Source organism: Clinocottus analis, unplaced genomic scaffold (genome assembly GCF_023055335.1).
Source record: "Clinocottus analis isolate CAN_PGR_092001 unplaced genomic scaffold, fCliAna1.0.p SCAF_11, whole genome shotgun sequence".
NCBI lineage: Eukaryota > Metazoa > Chordata > Actinopteri > Perciformes > Cottidae > Clinocottus > Clinocottus analis.
Window position 1 is genome coordinate 9,248,403 of NW_027175832.1, and position 21,995 is coordinate 9,270,397.

At 40.7% G+C, this 21,995-nt stretch overlaps 1 protein-coding gene across 2 annotated transcripts in view; it reads left to right on the top strand.

The window, feature by feature from the left end:
* Positions 1-14,503, top strand: part of ctnnd2b (catenin (cadherin-associated protein), delta 2b) — a 149,156-nt gene extending 134,653 nt beyond the window's left edge. For both annotated transcript variants that reach the window (XM_068571621.1, XM_068571620.1), the window contains exons 19-25: positions 546-696; positions 3,725-3,974; positions 6,410-6,494; positions 6,592-6,718; positions 8,695-8,823; positions 9,827-9,903; positions 11,698-14,503. In XM_068571621.1, coding sequence (XP_068427722.1) covers positions 546-696; positions 3,725-3,974; positions 6,410-6,494; positions 6,592-6,718; positions 8,695-8,823; positions 9,827-9,903; positions 11,698-11,961 — 1,083 coding nt within the window. In that variant the 3' untranslated portion in view covers positions 11,962-14,503. The remainder of the gene's footprint in view (positions 1-545; positions 697-3,724; positions 3,975-6,409; positions 6,495-6,591; positions 6,719-8,694; positions 8,824-9,826; positions 9,904-11,697) is intronic.
* The last annotated feature ends 7,492 nt before the right edge of the window (positions 14,504-21,995 follow it).

Here is a 21,995-nt window from a genome sequence, read left to right on the forward strand (position 1 = left end):
TAATATTTTGGTCGCATAAAAATGTCGATCGGGTCACTTTTGAGTGCTAAAAAAAAAACGTGGTGGTGGCGTCGGCCAAAATTAACTCAAGGCTTCAAAACTGCAGTCTACAAACCAATGAGTGACGTCACAATAACTACATCCATTTCTAACATACAGTCCATGTGGTATCCAAAAGACTCTAATAATACATTTTAATAATTTACATTTTAGAAGATAATGGCATAAGTAAGTAGACTTGAAATATGTTTTATTTTCTAACCTCATTGATGGTTAGCCATCTGTCAGTTAACTTGACAGACAGCTTGTGAACTGCATCAAGCTCTTGACCTTGCTTGAACTCTGCTCTTGACAGGGGCCATTTCTCCTGAACTAGAAATGTTAGTGTACACAATGTTTGACAAAAAGATATCACACCTGGCGTTTCCATCACTTCCGGCCACATCACATGGCCTTCCTCAGTATCAGTAGGTTACATGATAACAACAAAAGCATAAGTTATATGCAACCACTAACGAACCCTCCCTCCCCTCCATCCGGCCCAGTGGTCGGTGTATATCCGGGCCGCAGTGCGTAAGGAGAAGGGCCTCCCCATCCTGGTGGAGTTGCTGAGGATAGACAACGACCGGGTGGTTTGTGCTGTGGCCACCGCGCTGAGAAACATGGCTCTGGACATTAGGAACAAGGAGCTCATCGGTAAGTTGTTCATTCACAGACGGCCACAAAGCAACACACAGTCTGTGACCTCACACAAAGTCAGGACAAAAGGTGACGTGAACTAGGATTCCACTAATGGGTTAATTCATTCATTTCAAAGGAACTGTATTGAACTGTGTTGGCGATAAGGGCACTGAAACCAAGTGTAGTTATCTTGACCTACTTGCAGAGTGCCGCACTTGTTTGAAAAATTAATGACTTGTATAAGTAAACACATTTAGCAGCTGTTTTAATACAAAACAATTAAAGGAGCTGTTAGAATGACTCTTGAGTAGACGGTTATTGCTGTTATGAATAGCTGACTGGCAGTGGGCTTGTGGATTTGTCCCAAAAAAAAAGACATGCATGTCTTTGTAGTATCCGTCTGTATTTCTGCAGAAATAAAGAAGACGGTTGCATCCTGATTTCCCTTTGGAGATCAAGTGATGTCTGTAATAAACTCTGCTTTTCTGCTGGTCCCCATAGCAACAACCACATGCCTCCTTCGTCTCGCTCTGTCTGACGCTTGAGGCACTGAGCTAAGCTCTGTGTCGTCTGTCCCGCTGCCACGGGGCACGCCTGTGTATACTGACAGGACATACTGCCCCGCAGAAGACATTGCGTGAGAGAGACAACATATGGTGTAGTTGCATCCTCAGAGCTTTCGGCAGTAGATATCAATACTGTTTCCACAGGCCGGTCCGCTGTGAGCCAACTGTTGTTTTATTGATGCAATGTTACAAACTTGATTGAACACATCACTCACAATAATGGGAATATTGCAAATACTGCAAGCGTATGACACTAGTTAAATCAAGCTGTTTACATGGTTCAATTATGTTTCATTACTTACTGTAATAAGCCGGTTTATACGTGTGATGCTCGTAATATTTTGAGAGAGTTGTGTTTTTTTACTCTCTAAAAGTGAAAAAGTCATGACAACATGACGACAACTCGTGTGCGAGGACACGCCCGTTCTTGTTACATTATTTACCATAACCAGTGGAGCATTACAGTCAAAGCACCATCCTATGGTGAAAATAAGCAAACCACACATTACATTCACTTCTGTGAGTCAGTTTGAATGTGCTTTATTACACAAGAGTGTGTAGATGAAGCATTACGTTGTTTAAATATGCTTATTGAGGGGATAGCTAGTGAGCTAGCTTGCTTGATAATCCCACCACGCTTCATGCTCCAGTTAAAGAGCAAAAAAAGTCAAACAGGAACTAAACCTGGTCTACGTTACTTTATCATGTTGCCAGACTTTACTGTTTTTAAATTACCGTTCATGATAGCGGTTACTCTTTCAATTCGTTGATGCTTATCACTAGCACTACTCGCTAATGCTAAGTGCTAGCATGCGGACTAATGTTGTGACAATGCTGGTCAGAGTGCTGTGAAGGGCCTGTTACAGGAAAAAAAAAAAACAGGATAAACATTTGGGAATTTGAGTTTAAATGCAATGCAGGGATGCTAGCGATTACCATTAGCGCTAGTTATGTATATGCTAGCTTACCTGACGTCCTGCATCAGTGTGTGTGTTCATAAACTTAAAACACACTTCAGGGTCCCGGTTGGGTCACCCTATGCTAGAAATTACTATAAGTTTCACAGAATGATTGAAAAGATAACTTCTTGATTGATTTTTGTTCTGGCTAAAAAATAATTTTAGAAAAGAGCAGCAGACATAAAAACATCTTGTAGTTGGCACATTAAAGCATAATAATAATAACACTTCGTAATGTATACCTTGGTTTAAAGACAATACATCATGATACACATACTCTTCAAATCGAACACATCAATAACATAAATAGGTATAGAATCTAAATCCAGAGTGTGTGTGTGTATATATATATATCTATATATATATATATATATATATATATATATATATATATATATATATATATATATATATATATATATATATATAGATATATATCTATATCTATATATATATATATATATATATATATATATATATATATATATATATATATATATATATATATTAGAGCTGTGAAAAAAAAATAATGCGTTAACTCATTATGATTAAATTACAGGATTAATGCGTTAATTTCTTTAACACGTTTAACGTAGATGTCAGATGTTCACTCGGGAACACGTTGTCGTTTCACCAGCACAACCAGCTTAAGTACCATCTCAACGCGCAGCATGCGATGGTCGGCGAGATGAGATGGGACTTAAGCTGGTTGTGCTGGTGAAACGTCAACGTCTTCCTGCAGAGTGTACATCTGACATCTACATATATATATGTAGATGTCAGATGTATATGTTATATATCTAGCTGCATTAGAGCAGAAATAGTTAAATAGGTATATTGGAAGCTAAAGCGTTAAAAAAAATTAACTAATTAATCATGTAATTTAATCATAGCGCGTTAACGCTCTATATATATATGTGTGTGTATATATATATATATATATATATATATATATATACACGTGTGTGTGTGTGTGTGTGTGTATATATATATATATATATATATATATACACACATACATATACATGTATGTATGTATGTATGTATGTATGTATGTATGTATACATATATACACACACACACACACGCACACACACACATAAATGAATGAATGAACGGTCAATCGGTCATGAGGCGCCTCCACCACCATCACCCCCCAGGGAGATGCCCCAATCTGAATGAGGGGCAGAGTGCAGGATGGACAAGATTTCCTGACAGCAGTACTGAGCTGCCATGGGGTTTGTAGTCATTTAGTTTTACACCACATGGCCAAGTCATCGGGATGGTCTGGGATATAACGGCCATACAGACAGGCCCTATTTTCATGGGGCTCTCCGGTACAAAAAAGTGAAAGAGCAAAGTCAACCAGGGACTGTCCAAAAATGAGTCAGTCATTCAGTCATTATTATTACGGTAAAAGTATTGCCATAATGCATCGTAACAGAAGCTCAAATTGTCTTTTCTTTTCTTCTCCTCCCCCCCACACAACCCTGTCACTCCTTTCCACCGCTCCCACAGGTAAATACGCAATGAGGGACCTGGTGCACCGTTTGCCCGGAGGCAGCACCAACAACAACACAAGCGGTGGGGGCGGAGGAAGCACCAACAGCAGCACCCTGGTTGGGAAGACCATGTCGGACGACACCGTCACGGCAATCTGCTGCGCGCTGCACGAGGTCATCACCAAGAACATGGAGAACACCAAGGCTCTGAGGGACGCCGGCGGCATCGAGAAGCTCATTGGCATCGCCCGCAGCAAAGGGGACAAGTAAGCCGAGTGGAAAGATTATGTCAGGCAGAAGATAAAAGTTATAGTTTGATGGAAGCTGCAACAGCATTAGAAAAGGTTTTTACGCTGATATTAGAAACATCTTTTCAACAGTCAATATAGCAAATGTGACTAAAGACCACAATACATCTTTCGTCACATTTGATACCTTTGTCGGGAAGACGAGAACCACAGGGGCATCTGGTTATTGCCTCGTGGCACGCACACATGATACTCAGCTTGAGAAAGAGATGTTTAGGCGTGAAGGAAGGAGGTTGAAAAGTAATCAGTCCAGTGGATAAATAGGTGGAATAAGAAAATGCTCAGAACATGATTGTGGTGGAGATTGGAAGAGAGGGATCATGCAGCATAGAGACAGAGGTGAGGCAGAAGGAGGGTGGAGGTATTTTCTGCCGAGTGTTTTGACCGATGAGTCACAACTTCAAAACTTGCCATGAGTCAACAGTCCAAACTGTCAGCCAGAAATGAGGTCAAAAATAAAAGTTTGGCTCAGTCCTGCACACCTACGTGCATATATTTTTGTCATTTGACTTTTATTTGACTGTTTGACAGAAGAGACGTGGAAACGTGGGGCGGGAGCAAGAGAGAGGACATGCAATGTACTGTAGGTCTCCAGCCCAAACCAAACTGGGTTCAGGCTCTCAGCGTGCTGCCAATGCCTAAATTGTATTAAACCATGGGTGTCAAACTTGTTTTAGTGAAGGGGCCACAAGGTGCCCATTTTGATCTCAAGTGGGCCGGACCAGAAAAATCACAGCATAATAACGCATAATTAACAACAATGTTTCTCTATGTTTAAATCATTGGTGAAGGTTTTTAGATGATAAACTCTATTTGAAGGTCTTTCAACAATTAACTAGAAACATAAAGACCAAAAATTCAGACATCAGCCCTCTGTTTATCTGCCTGGGCTCTCCTCTGCAGGTTCTTTCGCTTTGTGACATGTTTGTGACGCCACTTTCATGACGTGATCCATGTTTAACGATTTGTAACACCATAATATCAGTGCTCACATCAATTGTGACTGTGGATCAATGGTTTGCATGTCTGTCTTATAAGCAGATGATCAGAGGCTTGAATCCCAGCTCTGCTAATGTTAGTCTAAAAAATAATTTAGAGGGGATTAGACACCTTGGAGGGCCAGACTGGACACCCTGGACCACCGGGCCATATGTTTGACGCCCCTATATTGAACTGTATTGTCTCTTACCTATACACATGTCTCGATGTTGGAAATGTCTTCTCTCGTCACTATCTATCTGTTATTATTAGGAATCATGAAACACTACATAATATTTTTAAAAATAAATACAAAACTCTCATCTTTGGGTATTTGTAAGTGATGACCACCAAAAGGTGTTTAATTTAAAACAAATAATAATTATATAATGTCTTTTGGATTATTTATGGTCCATTTCATGTAGGAATTAAACCTTTCATTTTTCTAGATGAAAATTACATTAAATCCACTCAAGTGAAAGCCTGAGATCTACTTGGCAAGTTAGCTTTAGCAGCAGTTTAGCCATTGTGTTTCGTCGTGGTTGGATTCAGAATACTTACCTGATGTACCAGGATACTTTTAATTTTCAGACGGCTACTACTACTACCCTCAATAAGTACATTTACTTTTCGCTTGGGCTATTCTTAGCCGTCTCACAGCCAGCTTTTACTGCTGTATTGTTGGCTGTTGGCTCCGTTTTGCTATTTTTAAACTTTTCAACCTTTTCACAGAAATTCTACATTTCCATGGCAAACTGTTAATATATTAAAACGAATGTCAAAAGAGTCGTTCAGGTCTCAACTGAATTTTGATTACAATTATATCTGTTTTGCATTTGTACGGCAGTGCACATTTGGTTCTTAGTTTTGTGTCCAAAGGTTGCATTAATTTCTCCAATGCTCTGTGAATAATCATAAGCTTTTAGAGTATTGTCTAAATCCAAAGATTCTTTTTTTTTTTTTTAATATATTCTTGTTCGCAATCACAGAATCCCAAACAATAACATTTCCCAAAATGACTCGCAGAAATAAAGTCTAATTTGCTTGGCGTTGATAAGGCCACATGAGCCAGTTAAACCCAACTCCATTTTTCAGCGGAGTCAAACCCCAGAAGACGCAGAATGAAATATTGGCAAATCAATCAATCAAGCAAGCAAGCAATTATTACTCAATTTGCAATTACACAATTGGAATGCCATATTTGAGGAGATAAAAAGAGGCATTTTCATTTTTCTTTTAGGCCGTCTTTCTCCTTTGTAGACAGCAGTGAGACGATGCTTTACTGGTGGAGTGTCTTGCCTTAATGTGTCTCCTTGTTCTTCTGCATTGTGGTGTCTTTATAGCTCCCATGAGCACTAAACAAGACAATCAAGCTTTATACTTTTCATTTTTTTCCCTCTCTGTTGAATTCCCAGACATAGTCCCAAAGTTGTGAAAGCAGCATCTCAAGTCCTGAACAGCATGTGGCAATACAGAGACCTGCGCAGCCTCTACAAAAAGGTAAAGTCTGAATGAATCCAGACCGTTTGCAAGGCGTGCAGGTGCATTATTTTTTACAGTCTCATCTCTCCTCCGGTCCTTCTCTTGTCTCCTCCAGGACGGCTACGCCCAGTACCATTTTGTCGGCTCCTCCTCCACGATAGAGAGGGACAGACAGCGACCTTATTCTTCCTCTCGCACTCCGTCCATCTCTCCCGTGCGGACGTCACCCAATAATCGATCAGGTGACTTCACACACTCTCCCATCCTCCATTTTGTCCTCTATCAATCTTTCCACCAGTGCAGTCCAGTCAAAAACAAAACAACACACAGCTGTAAAAGTCAGTTTCAACCTTCACACTGCGACGGCCAGAAGCAAATTATTTTGCTGTCAAGTAAAGTCCCTGCAGGGGGTCTCCCTTGTGGTCGCTTCAGGTTAGGGTTTGACCAAAGTGGGCTCTCCAGGTTTCACTGTTGGACTCATGACAACATCCTCTGATAGAACAAAGGAACAAATGTGATCAGTGTTTTTGCCATGACATGGTTGCCGCTAATGTTGCTCGTGACGTCACTCAGTTTCAGGGCTGTTGAGGAAAGAACTATTCTGCAGGAATGTTTCTCTCACAGGCTGCCACGAGATTGGATTCTCATTTTGCCGCCGAATCCTCCGGTTAAAAACTGCCATGACTGCGTGGGAAGCTCGTCCGCTCTTCTCCACCCATTAACATTTTCATCGACCCTTCCAACACGAGAGGAATCTCCTCAACAACTTAACACTGACTCATTTCTCTTGTCTGTAGGAGTTCATCACTGACTTTATGAACAAGAGATGATAATGGAGTGATACACTTGTTACATTTTATCTTAATTAGACGAACATGGCGTACATTTAATCTCTCTTTCACGTTTCATTTCGCGCGCTGCTGGAGCTTTTACATTAATTTTAGTACGTTCAGACTCATGCTGTGTTGGAGGTTTCCCAGACAGGTCACCGGCCCTCAACCTGGTTGTATTTCTAAAATACATAAGAGACTCAATTCAAGTCTAAATCTTTTTAATGCAGCATTACCGGTGATTATTTTTCCAGTGTGTGTATATATATATATATATATATATATATATATAGGATAAAAACAGAACTGAATTTAATAGATTGGTCTCAAATACTCAATCCAGCTCTTTAAGTCAGTATTGGCTCGATATCTGATCCCTAATAAACAATTAAGGAAGTTATATTTTGTGTCAATATAGAGGATATAGTATCAGTTCTGCACTCAATATTTCACCAGACCAGTTGCTCCGTTTCCATCATATCTCATGATACTTTTAATTTAGTTTCTCAGTTTGCTATAGTGCAAGCTGATGGTCCATCGCATCATTTCTGTGATTTCCCTGCTGTGGTAATCCTTCACACACAAAAGAAAAACCTTTGGATAACTGGCCGTGGAGAGGTGCGGATATTAAGATAGGCCCTGTGATCTTATTAGCGGAGCACTGATGAGTGTACGGGTCAATGCCAAAAGTGTGAAACTGAAGCGAGACAAAGCCACAGATGCAGCCACACAAAGAGGCTGGCAGGCCGCATCGTAGCCAGCAGCCTCCATGTGAAGGGCCGTTAAGCATTTGAATATGAGAGGAAACACTACTGAACCCGATGGCATTAAATCAATAGCCAGGTTTTCTCCAACACGACTAACCAGATCTAACTCATTATCATGGGCACTGATCCCACCTGTCAGTCCAGCTTTATTATTACGATTAAGATACCTTTTGGGTGAGTAATGCCAAGACAGGCAGACGGATTAAAGGGCCAGTGGGAGTTTGAGATGGAAATCTGTAGCTGTAGTGAATACGTGTGGAGAGAGGGTGTCCTGCGGCCAGATAGAAAGGGAACACGGAAAGAGGAAATCAGATGCGGGGGGGAATGACCTAATATTTACTTCTCTCATATCATACCCTGGTCAAAAAGGCAGATTTGTGAAGAATACCCACAAGTAGCATCCGTTTCAGACTCACATCAGGGGAACAGTTGGAGTGCTGTGTCTTTGTTGAGGTAAATACAAAAGCTGAAATGCTTGGAAATGACCTTTCCGCCATGAAGGGACTCTCAGTGGGACGTGAGCATCTGTCCCTCCACCCCTCTGATTCCAAAAGAGTATTGATGATGTGTTTCTGATGGAGTGAAGGTCTAAGACGTTTGTTTGTGCGTGTTTGTGTGCAGTGAGCGCCCCTGCTTCCCCCAGAGAGATGATGGCGCTGAAGGAGAGGAAGGCAGAATACGAGTCGACTGGCAATGCCAGTTACCATGACAACAAGGGCGAACACACGTCCCGGAAAGACGCCATGATGGGTAGGAGTCTGACACATTCTCCCATAACGCTAATGTGTTTTTCAGCTCAGTGTGTAGCTTTTGAAATGCGTATCAACCAAAATAGGTTTACTCTCTTAAAGGGACAGTTCAACATTTTGGAGAAGGCGTGGTGAAGGCTTTTTGTTTTCATGCAGCGTTGGATGAGAACATCAGTGGCATTCTCATTCTGTATCAGTACAACAATATGAAGCTGGTGCTAGGCGATAGTTAGCTTAGCATATAGACTGGAAACAGGGGCAATGGCTAGCTTCGCTACATTGCAGCACCTCTAAAATAAATCAAAAGTGTTAAAATGGCAAAGTATGCGTTTGGGAAGATTTTGTGTTTGACTATTACTTTTTCAGACACCGCGTTTCTGCTAGTCATTGATGGTTGTAAGGGATATTATACATGCATTAATTAATTCCTGTGTTTGAGTATGTGCAGCGTTAGTGCCCACACTACTATTTTAATTGATCTCAAACCACCACAGCCACTAGTTAACTGTGCGTGTGTTCGAGACCACCATTGACTAGCAGAAATGCTGTGTCACCCCAAAATCTCCCCCAAAGCATAATTTGTCATTTTAACACTTTGATTTATCCATGAATTAAATAAACTAACCACATATAAAGAGAATTTTGGTGAATTTTAGAGGTGCTGAAACATAGCAAGGCTCGCCATTCCCCATGTTTCCAGTCTATATGCTAAGCTAAGCTAACTATCTCCGAGCACCAGCTTCATATTGTTGTACTGGTACATAATGAGAATGCCACTGATGTTCTCATCCAACTCTGCATGAAAACAAAATGACACCTTCTCCAAAATGTTGAACTGTGTGTGTGTGTGTGCAGCAGGAACACACTGAGCTCCAACCTCTCCTTAACCATCTTCACTCACTGGCATTTTGATTCTTATTGTTAATGAAAACTGTGCACATCCAGCTGATAATGGTTTTAGAGCAGACGTTCAGCTAACGTTCTCATCCTTTCTGTCTCTGTAGGTCAAATCTCCAGTGGGTCCTCCACACTGCACAGAGGAGCATACGTGTCGCCCACCGATGACCTGAAGTATAACCAGGTACGACGAGTCACTTCTCATTGTTTACAAAGTGGGACCATTGTTGTAGTCCCTTTTTTAAAATTTGATCACAAAACACTGTTAGCGCAAATCCCTCAAAGTATTCACTGCTACTGCGGCGTTCATCTCACTTCAATTAATGTTATTGCAGCAAAATGGGACAAACTGACCAACACTGTCATAAATGTTGCATGCTCCTGACAAACTGAACTGTTTACAGTCTACATAGTCGCGTCAGAGAGGAGCTTATCTCCGTGGCTTATCTCTGTGCAAACAGTTATAATTTCCACCATATAATAACCTTTATTTCTCTATACTTGCTGTGGAAATCCTTATAATGTCAGAACATCTAATGCCCTTGTGTCTGGGTTCAGAATATTATCCGTAGACGCACACCAGCTCGGTGAATTTTACCGATTTCTCCAAGAACTGCTTTGGGAAGACGGTTAGTTAACATGGCCGCCTGTTAATCCGTAACACCGGGCGCCTCCAGTGTTTGATTGATGCTTTTTATTTGTCTTTGACCAGCGCTGTATCGCACATCTTGTTCTGTGCGTTGTGCGACAATTGAGCGAGCAGCGGCGCTACGAGTGACAGGAAGTCCAGACGTTGAATTTAAACGCGGACAGCGCATTTCTAATTTCTTTCTTCGATGTTTCCATTTTTGTTTCGACCAACTTCCTCCCAGTCACGCTGACCTCGGAGCCTCTGCTGCTGACCTCACCAGACAACAACACAGCACCATCTGGTGGACAGAAAAAAGCAATTGATTTTAGTTGAGAATTTATAGAATGAAAGATCGATACATGGCTTCCGTGTATAAATATTGCGATACTATGCTGTATCGATTTTTTTCCTCCACCCCTGCAGATTACCCAGTGATGCTGGTTGTACCTCTAACAGGGTTCTTACGATCATGAAAAACCTGGAGAAAAAAAAGCTTATTTCCAGAAAAGTCCTTGAAAAAAATTATAGAATGCCTCATTATTTCATCTACATTTTCAAGTCACAGTACAAGAGTTTGTTTTCATCATCCCGTAGCACTAATAAATAGTACTTGTTGGATCCTGTATTGACAGATACAGAAACATGTTCCCCACAATTGCCCTGACCCTAAGCTGACATGTTTAAACCGTAGCTGTTTGATATTCCATCCCAGAATTCTAAGAAAACCAGAACATATTCATATTTCTAGCTTTATTTCAGCTCCAATGACAAAGTTTAATATGAAACATGCATTTACATGCATTGCAGGCATAAAAAGCAGTACTTTCTTTTTGCACAAGAGTGCTCCATGCTCCTTTACCATGCTGCCTGTTGAGGGTTTGAAAACACAAGTGATTTATAACAAAACTTGTTTTTGTTTGTTTGACTTTGGTTGATTTTAAATGTAAATTCTTTTTTAAATGTGTCTCTTTCTCTGAGTGTGCCGATTGTAGTGTGTCTTATGTACGATCTTAATCAGCTACCGTTTATTTAGTCGAGTAGTGCTTGTTTATGCTGTTTTCATACTGAATCATTTATTTCCAGTCTTATGAACACATCTCTGGTAAACACAAGTTTAAGAGTGGTGTTTTTGTGAAGAAACCTATTAAATCAAGGAAGCAATGAGACAACTAGACTGTTAGTCCTTCGGTCGGGCCCTGGTTGAAAGTAGGTTTTGTCTCATACAGATGAGTGAGGGTACCTTTAGTGTGTCAGTACACTGACCCAGCGTTGGTATTTGATGAGTTGGGTTTGCACCTAGCCGTCATAATCCTGCTTCTCTCTCAACCTTTGCTTTTCTTTTCCCAGATCTCCTCTCAAGGCCTGCCTTCAGAGCCCTACCCTCCTTTCCAAAACCCTCCCCCGCCCGAAAGCGTCAACTACGAGGACCAGGCCTTCTACGAGAACCAGGTTCACGCGGGAGGGCGCCCCCCGCAGGGTGACCTCAACATGCACCTGCAGGGCCTCAAGTCCACCGGCAACTACGTAGACTTCTACTCTGCCTCGCGACCCTACAGCGAGCTTAACTACGAGACCAGCCACTATCCAGCCTCACCAGACTCCTGGGTCTAAGGGAGAGGAGGGTGGAGGATCAGAAAGAGGAGGAGGAGATGGTGAAGTAGGTAGTTTAGGAAGAGGAGTAGAGAAGATGAGAGGTCCCTTCCCTCCCCATCCTCCCCTGTAGTTCCTGAGTAGCATCATAGATAGCAGGACGATGGGGGCGGAGGATGGAGAGCAGGAGACAATCTTAAGACACTAAAACTCTTCCCAGAGACATCTGTGGGAGCAGGGAGAGGAGAAAAAGGAGGAGACAAAGGAGGAACAGAAGCAAACGGAGGAGCGGCCATGCATGTGCATGCACACCACCACCAAAACTGACGAACACGTTTTTCTTTCTGTGTTTAGTTTGTGATCAAGTACTGCGAGAACGTTCAGCAGAACCGAAAAGCCGCCGGATACAGAACGTTAGTGGGATGGATGGACATGACGCAAGAGAACGTGGAGGGCAAAGACGGAAAAGCGTATTGAGGTGAAGGACAATGAAAAAAGGAAAATGTAGACTCGAGAGTGGAAAAGGTTTTTTTGGAGGGATTGCGAAATGGAACGTGTAAGAGCACCCGGGAGAAAAAGCTGTAAATATGTGGTATAGCAACATGGCTTTTAGTAACGTGAAGCACAAGAAGCAGAGCTGTAGGATATGTAGGACGTCTGTCACACAAACCTTTGTTTTTCTCTGTGGCTCCACCGTGATGTATCCTCCTCTGGGCGAAGAACGCCACTGGACTGCTCATTTGTAAGCGTTTTTATTTCTTTTTATTTTGTTGTGTTTCTACTTTTTTAATTCTGGATTCTGGTTGTATAGTATTTGATGTACACTGTACATTTACCGAGATGCGTCGTGTACTACTGTACATTGCACTACTTCTGTGTCATGTCGGGCCTTTTTCTCCATTGGGTCAACCTCACGTCCTCATTATCCCCCACCACTACACACACACACACACACAAAAGATTTCTGCACTCTTTCAGAACTCATGTTAAAGCTTCAGACTGACGTCCACACATTGCTATTGTTGAAATATTGGATATGAATTGGGTATTTGAAGCATCAATTCTGGTAGGTCACGGTGCTTTTAACTGCCCTCCAGAATGGCCACATCTCAAACAGACAAAACGCATCTTTTTTTAAGCTAGTCTCAGTTTTTCTGGCGGTCCACATCAACACCTCGAACCCCCTTTTTTTGTTCCCGTAAGCTCCTCCTTTGAGTGGACTATGCTCATATTGTGTGTATATAACCGTGCCAAACGAGGGTAACTTCCCCTCAGCTGATGAAGGTGGCGGGGATTAGAGGTGTGTTAAAGGGTCCAAGTTCAGCTGAAGCTCTCAGCAGAACATCCTTGCAGTTCCAGCGATGCCAGTTTGTAAATGCTTTGGTTTTTCTAAACTGTGTTTTACTGGGATGAAACCTGTCGTCTTAACGGCACTGGGACTGGGGAGAAAACATAATATTAAAAAAAAAATTAAAAAAAAAGAGAGATAAAAAGAAAATCACGGAAGGACTGTGACCGGGCGGAGCAACGCTTCCTCCAAAGTTGTACAAAATTAATTGATTTCTGTGTTGTAAAATAATCGGTGTTTGAAGTACAAAAATACAAAAACAAAATCTTTTCTGAGAGATGGGTGGCAATTCTAACTTCATGGTAGACAAAACTGTTAATAGAGTACGGATATATATTATATAAATATAAATATATACTTTTTATGTGCAGATGTGGATGTCACTTATAGCAGCAACATTATGGGAAAAAAAAGACTTGTTAAAAAAAAAAAAAACAGCTACATGTAGGAATTTTGTTCACATTTTATTTTCTGGTCAACACACTAAATTGTCGACTTTGTGTAGTAATATTGTTGCTATGTGGAGTAGAGTAGACCAGGACCCAGGGATCCATGTTGTCACTAAAGCAGTCAAAAAAAAACGGGGGAAAAAAAAGGTGCTACGTCCATGAGAAGTATTTCCAATATGTCTGTATTTTTAACCGTGCACAAAAACGTTCGTTCCTCTTCGTGTACCGATAACAAATGGTTGATCATCGGTAACGCGACAGAACAATCACTTGGACTCTTGTATTTCCCGTGCATGGAAAACAACCATTTCTGATTATTTGGGCTCAATTGCACCCATAAATGCATAAGTATTTGTTGTCAGTAAATCTGAAACTAAATGGTGATTGATTGATTTATCTCCTACATTTTATTTTCACACGAGGAAGGCTAAATTGTAAAACGCGACAACAGACCCCGGTTCTCCCTACCCACTGCTGTTTAAGAATAACGCAACTGTCCCCACAGAAACACTGGATGAAGAACAGACGTGCTGTATTTTGTTTGCGAGCATCTGGAAACTGACTTGTGTACGTCCCTGTGATCCTTAGGCGGTGAAACCTCACTGCGAGAAGGTGTGATGTCGGTAACCTTTTTGTTGCTAGACCAAACGTTTTGAAAAGAGAATTGTGAAACTTTCTATTGCCTCAAACTGATTGCAACTGCTCCAAAAAAATATAAACGGACCATCGGAGAAACCTCGGTTGAGTCGTTTGTTTCTGTTAAAAAGTGTCTTTGTGGTGTTTTCCCGTGCGGTTACGAGAACTTTAGAATATAGACGGGAATGGAAGTTGGAAGTTTGGTGTACGTAAATGTTCCTGAAGTGGAGATTTTCTAGCTCATTATGATAAAAAAACCCAAAATCATGAATACATATTCCTCCTTGTGCATATGATTCTATTTATCAGTCTAGATTGTTTTGGTACGAGTTGCATATTTTATAAGATATCTGCGTAGAAATGTCTGCCTTCCCTTCAATATAACGGGACTTTATTGCCCGATACATTTTTTAAAAACTCAACGGCAATGTCTCTTTCCAAAACGAATCCCCAGACCTTGTCTGGAGAAATCAGTAATTATAACCAAAACAATAGAAATTTGGTAAATATCACAACAGGAAGAGTTTGGGCTTGAAGTGTCCATTATAGATATGTAGTGTCACATGACATACATGTGCAAGGAATTTGATTACTTAGATTAAGACAATACTTTTTAGGTTTTCTGAAACTAGACAAATTAGTCAAATAAACGGCTAGATGTGTATTTGGGATGTTTTCTTTCCACTAGTCTGGAAGAAGAAATTTTGCGAAAGCAAAAAAGCCCCAAAATCTCTAAATTTGACCAGTGCACGAAGAACAATGACAGTTTCCAGTCGCCTTCAGAGAACACACAGGAAGTCCCAGAAGTAGTTACATCCTGTTAGATCCCAATTGATCCCAGATTTGGAGGCCACTTGTAGTTTGCAGACCACATTTGCAATTTATTAATATTTCTTTATAAATATAGATGTGGAAATGTGTGTATTCTTTCCTTATTCTTCTGCCTTTATTATTAATGAATTTAACCACAAACGATATGTTAACTGTCATTGCACAACAACACTAAGAGCAGTAGGATCCAAGCATTAAATATTACAATTACACAGAAAATGCTCACAAAAACTAAGAGCCAATCAGTTCTTCGATTCAGCGACAGCCAGGCGTTTCCCATCATGCCCTGGGTTTTGCAGTCGGTGGTGGGGCGCAACCACGGCGGTGGCGCCGAGCTCTCTGACACCACAACCGTCTCACTCTGAAACGAGCCGGGCCTCCACCTTAACTCCACCTTACCACCTGCACAGGTAAGAGCAAGCATCCAAATACTGAACGTGCCATTGCTGCAAGATCTGGAAAGCTACTGCTGCTGACATGTCCGTCTCTCCATGGGCACCCATCCAATCCATAACAATCAGCACACCAGCTATTATAGACCGTCATGTCCTGCAGATTGATTTCACCTCAATGAGCTGCTGAGCCGCTGCTCCACCACAACATCCCCCAGACAGCATCCCACAGCAGCCTCCACCACAATATGCTAATTCAACATCAAAGAGTTGAAACTTGAACACAAAGCTATTAAAAGACAACAATGTCTAACCTTTCAAAATGTCTTACTACTTAGCTTTTTTGAACCAAAAACACTGTGAAAGGGTTAAAGTTCGCAGACAAAAATGCAAACGTTTGTCTAATTTATTCTTAAATGGACCATTTACTAAATGAACACCATGCTTTATTGAAGAAGGCTTGAAACTACAGATTGAGAAGTCTGATTTATCTTTATACAAATAAAAAAAAACAATCCAAAAAGCATGACCTTGTATCTATCATTTAGATAATAAATGAGAAAATTGTGCATCCAGAAATATTTATAAATCAGAGACGAGGCTCAAGTATAAAGATCCTCCTTTTAGAGAATTGACATCTAAAAATGGTCGTGATTGCCCTCTAGTGGTCTTTCAGAGAAACTGCACCACAGGTCAGGATGGTGGCCATTTTAGTCTCTGAGGCCTGCTCTGCATGGCTCTGTGCAGATAGATATGCTATATTATCATCATCTTCTTTTTGTGGATGCACGTGCACTGTTGAGAGCGCAGATTAAAGCATCAGGTCAAAGCTTTCTAAAGACCCTTAACATGATGTAATTCTAGTTATTGGGGTGAAACATTAGGCAGTAAGAGAACATTCTAAACCAGGGGTCAGTAATAGGCGGACCTCGGTCCGGATCCAGAGTTAATATGGATAAATTATTATCCATATTGGATAACCCGGACCACCCTCTCCACCGCCTACTGCAGGGACAGAGGAGCACTTTGTTCTATAGACTTGTGCAGCTCCGCTGTCACAAGAACAGATACAGGAGAACATTCCTGACCACTGCAATACTTTACAATAAATAACCAAATCAATCAGTCAACTATAACAACGTTACTGTGTCGTTAGTTTGGCTACATCTTTGCACTGTTTTTTTATTTGTTAATTGAAATTACAATTATTTAGGATTTACTTTGCATTTTTCTTATTATTCAATTGTTTAATATATATTGTGCATCTTTCATTTTTGTATTATTATTTATTTTGTATTATCTTTCAAAATAAATGTAACCACTTTGAAAAGTTATTTAACAAATGACTTGAAACCAATTTTACATTTTCCTTTTTAGCAGCCTTATTGGTCATTGACCCCAATATATATGGGACTGAATCATAGAGTAGTTTAACATTCAAGAAGATGATTTTATTATCTCTCTAAACTTTACTGAAACATATTTGCTCTTGTAAAATTGTTCACCATAAATAATGCATACATATACAGAGAAGAACGCATATTGAGAAACGGCTGTGGTTTTGACCCTCAAAACAAAATAAAACATGGTAGAAAAGGGAAAGATCTTATTATTTTCACAAGTTATTTTTTGCAACAGTGAACGGGACGACTGTGGAGAGACAGTTTGCACAATGTGGAGAGACACTTCACTACGTGTCACAAGAGCTTCAATGCTAACCACCCACCTGGCTGCGCACTACGGACTGAAACAGCCTGTGATTTAAAAGGCAGCTTTGGAAAAACAGTCTTTTTTTTTTAGAGACAAAGCTGTAGAAAAAGTACTCTCAAGTCATAAACCGACTGGGGCAAGAGTTTGAGAGCCGGTTTGGTGACTTTGATCAACTTGAGCCATGTGTGTCCTTTGTTTCAAATCCTTTCTTGCAAGTGGACATGACATGCATTGCTACGCAACTAAGTGCTGTGTTCAACTTGGATGCTGGACAGGTGGAGGTGGAAATTGTAACATTGCAAAATGACCTCCACCTCAAAACCCATTAGTCTGCACCAAAACGTTGGTGCCTTGTGGACACCGACAAGAACAAACGTGTGTACACAGCAGCTATTAAAGTTGTCTGCCTTTTTGGTTCGACCTATCTCTGTTAATCATCCTTTTCTGACATGAATTTCATCAAGAACAAACACAGAACACGCCGGATGCACTACGAGACTCCCTCAGTGTCGCAGTCTCAAACTACACACCAGGTTACAGCACATTGGTGAACAGTGTGCAATGCCAGGCGTCCCACTGACAGACATGTACAGACAAAGAAAAACATAGGTTTTTATTGAACATTTATTTAACACAAAAATGTGAAAAATAATTTGTTCAAAAAGTGTAACAGATGTTATGATTTGTTAATGTAATATGATTCTTCTTTTTTTTTTTTAAATCTTACATAACTAATCATTTGTACAGACAGAGTTCATGATTTGTATCATTGTTAATAATTATTGTGAGCAATAATTAACATTGATATGTGATCAGACAGTCGCTTCACATATTTTATTAATAAATAGATGGTGATCTGTGCAACTTTGTTGTTCAGGAAGTTTATATCAAACAAGTAGCCCTTTGTATTATTTTGTATCCTTGAAGTTGCTCTGTTTTAAAAAGGTTGGTGACCCCTGCTCTACATTGTGTGTTATAATAGTAATTATTATATACAATTTATGTGTGCGTTTTTGTTTAATTCCGTGCATCAGCTGGTGTTTTGCAAGTGACTGACATGAGAAGAGTTTAACAAAACATCCAGCAGGTGGTTGTATACACTTGAGTGGAAAATTAAGGAACTTTTATCGCATAATTTGGATTTGTTGAAGCATGATATCTTAATGTAAAGAACAGAACTACGGTCAGAGATGGGCAAAAATACATCAAATCGTATGTCGATACAAAATACCCTTCAAATAAATGTATTAAAATGAAATACAAAATACTGGTGCCAGAAAATGTAACAAATGCATTTAAAATACAGGAAATACTTTTTTTCTGGACTTTGGTATAGCAGTGCATCCAGGTTTGGGCTATATAATGTACACAAAGCTATTAAAAGACAACAACTTTATTGATTATGTATATATATACTCGTATTAATGGGACCTCAAACTTATAAAACAGGTCGATCAAATCAAGCATTCTGATTGGTTGAGAGTGAGTCAGGGTGTAGTTTATTCAGCCATAAAGTACTGCACAGCCTGTTTACATTTAGCAGAGCGTTTCATATCAGTGCACACTCAAGAAAACAAGTCGATTAAAATTGCGTGACCGTTAGTTGTCATTTAAAGCTTGACAGTTACGAAACATGTGGAGCTGGGGGTTTCTCTTGCGCCTATACTTGTATAATAATAATAAAATAACAACACGCTGCTCCGTTGACAGGACTGCAACCACTTTATTCTGGTCTCCCTTTTCACTCAAGCAAATCCTCCTCCCACCCCCACCCCACAACAAAAGCCCACTTTCGATGAGGTTGTCAGCGGTGAATATTGTGTTTGTGGTCCGTGTTCCTGCTGTACAGTCACACGTTGTTACAATCAGGAGAGAGAGCAGATAACACTCTGAGAGCAGGCTCATTAGTGGGGAGCGAGTGCGTAAAACTGGAAACTAAGATAAGGAATTTTAAAAGTTTGATCACAAAATCCTGATGATTTCCACTGAGAGATAATCACTGTCGGTAATTCCTCAACGTGATGCAAGTTCTCTAAACATCATGGAGAGGGGAATAATGGAGGAATGACGGACAGAAGCAGCGAGAGCACTTCTTTACATCGGTGGCTAAGTGTCATCCTCCACCCTGCTTTCAACCGGCCTGGTCGGTAAATCGCAGATTTTTACTAGGTAGCCATTTTTATATGTATGTGTGTGGCGGTGACGCTGGTGCAGAAGAGAAAGACACAAGCGCGGTTGAGTTGCCCTCCCGGGCGGGAAGGATTACCTGTTTTTTTGTAAGGCAGACAGAGATGGAAATTCTTTAAATACTGACACAAGTCCATGTTAGTCCTTTCCACTTTCACTGGGCTTGTGTAAACTGCTCTCCGTTTGCAAGCAAATAAAGAATCGCTCAATTCAAAAGTTGGGAGAAGCGACATATAGATTTGACTGAAAAATTTCAGGAAATAACAGCAACGTCAGGTTTCCTGTTTGCTCCTAGTGTGTGCTCCCCTGTGTGTTTCCCTCCTGTTTGTGTTGTTGTTGTTGTAGGCCATGTGCTGATGTTAGAGCTGCGTAACTTAAGACCGACATGAGTGACAGTCACGCTCAATGCGTGACACGAGAGATCCCTGCTACCTTAGTCTCTCTGCTCCTCCTGAGTTTCTGTTACAATTAAACATCTGCATACATATTAGGGGTGTTCAAACATATTCTATAATTCCTAATACTATTTCTCACTTTTCACGTCCAGGTTTGTGCCCAGTACATCATCTCTCTCACCAGAGACCCCAAGCCCACCCATTGATTATATTATTGATATTATTCAGTATAGTAGTGTTATTAAGGGCTTGTGTGATTATATGTACAGTACATCAACGGACCGAGTTGGCACAGTATCTGCGTGCGGATTGTGGTGGGCCAGTCTGGACCAAAAAGTCCAGGGCTGAATTTTTGTCCCAGTCCAGGCCTGTGTTTACCTATTTTCTCTGGAGATTTTTTGCTTGCCGATTATTTTTTTTTTACAGACTAGTAGAGCAAAAGACTAGCTATGAGTATCACAGGTTCTGATGAACTGCGCAGGACAAACATCCAGGAGAAATGGTTGATGGAGGAGCCAGCCAACATTCAAGAAGATCCTGAAAAAAATGCTGCTCGCCAGGAAATTAGTCCATTTAAGGGATGTTTTAGAGAAGGTTTAAAAATGAACTCACAAAAGAACAAGAACAGCGGGCTCTCCAGAAGAAGGATTTTGAGCGGGAACACGCAACTGTATTGAAGGAGTCTACCGCGTTTAAGAACAAATTCATCATAGAAAAATCAATCAGGCAGCAAAAGGAAGGAGAATTAAAAAAACTGAGGTGAGTGAAAATGATGTTTTAAGTTGTATTCAAAGTCGGAGGACGGGGTGGTGGAGTTAGTGTGTGAACCCTCTTAAAAAGGTAAATATAATGTTTTTTCATACTGATGAATAATTCATGTTTACGTATTTTCTCTGAAGATTTTTTGCTTGCCGATTTTTTTTTACAGATCAGTAGAGCAAAAGACTAGCCATGACTATCACAGGTTCTGATGAACTGCGCAGTGCAAACTGCCAGGAGAAATGGTTAATGGAGGAGCCAGCCAACATCCAAGAAGACCCTGAAAAAAATGCTGCTCGCCAGGAACATAAATTATGCCCTGTTTACACGAGGAGAAAACACATATATATTCATGCAGTTTTGCCTTTCATTTACACGAAAACGGAGATTTTATCACGGAAAACGATCATTTCTAAAAAAAACTCCGGCCAAAGCAGAGATCTATGAAAACTCTGTTTTCGTGTTTGCGTGTGCACTCAGTCAAATGGAGTTTTAGGTCCTCAAACGTCACCGTACACGACTAAAAATGCATCACGTCATATATGAGCGTCCTCTGTTTACGGTTTGCTTACTGATCACGGCGCTCGGTGGCGTATTTATGCGGTTTCATGTAAACAGAAACTTTTTGGGAAACGATCATGTGTGTACAACGTTATTTTTGAAAACGGAGGGGCAGAAATATTTGTTTCCGTAAACACCCGGCTACGTGTAAACGTGGCATATGTCCACTCAAGTGATCTTTTAGATAAGGTTTAAAAATGAACTCACAAAAGAACAAGAACAGCAGGCTCTCCAGAAGAAGGATTTTGAGTTTTTGGGCAAAGCTTTGTCTCAATGCACGCCGACAGCCTCTGCAGATGGCTCGCGAGCACCGAGCATGCAATAGCCTCCGATACTCTATAGGTGGTCAAACAAAATGTTCCGTTAAATAAGTCAACGAGTGGAACCGGAAAAATTAACCTACACAATATAGAGGAGGAATTCTGATTAACTGTAAATGCATATCACATATTCACAGACTATTTATTGAGTGACTATGGCAGTCGCATCTGAAAAGTATTTTTCTGCCCATCCGCACGTTGTTGGCTGGCGAAATCGCCAGCCTCACTACGGCGACCATAAACCAATCAGGCAACGCTCTTGTTCCGGTACGATCTGTTACTGTGTTTGCAACGCAGCATTAAGTTGAACTAGCTTGTTTGTTTTTTTTTACAGTGCGGACAGCTCCCGCTTTCTCCAGCTGGAGAACAAGCGACTCAAGGATGAGATCTAAAAAGAAATCGCAAAGCTGAGCGCAAATTGGCTAATAGTTACAAAACTCACAAAAGAACTCGAACAGCGGGCTCTC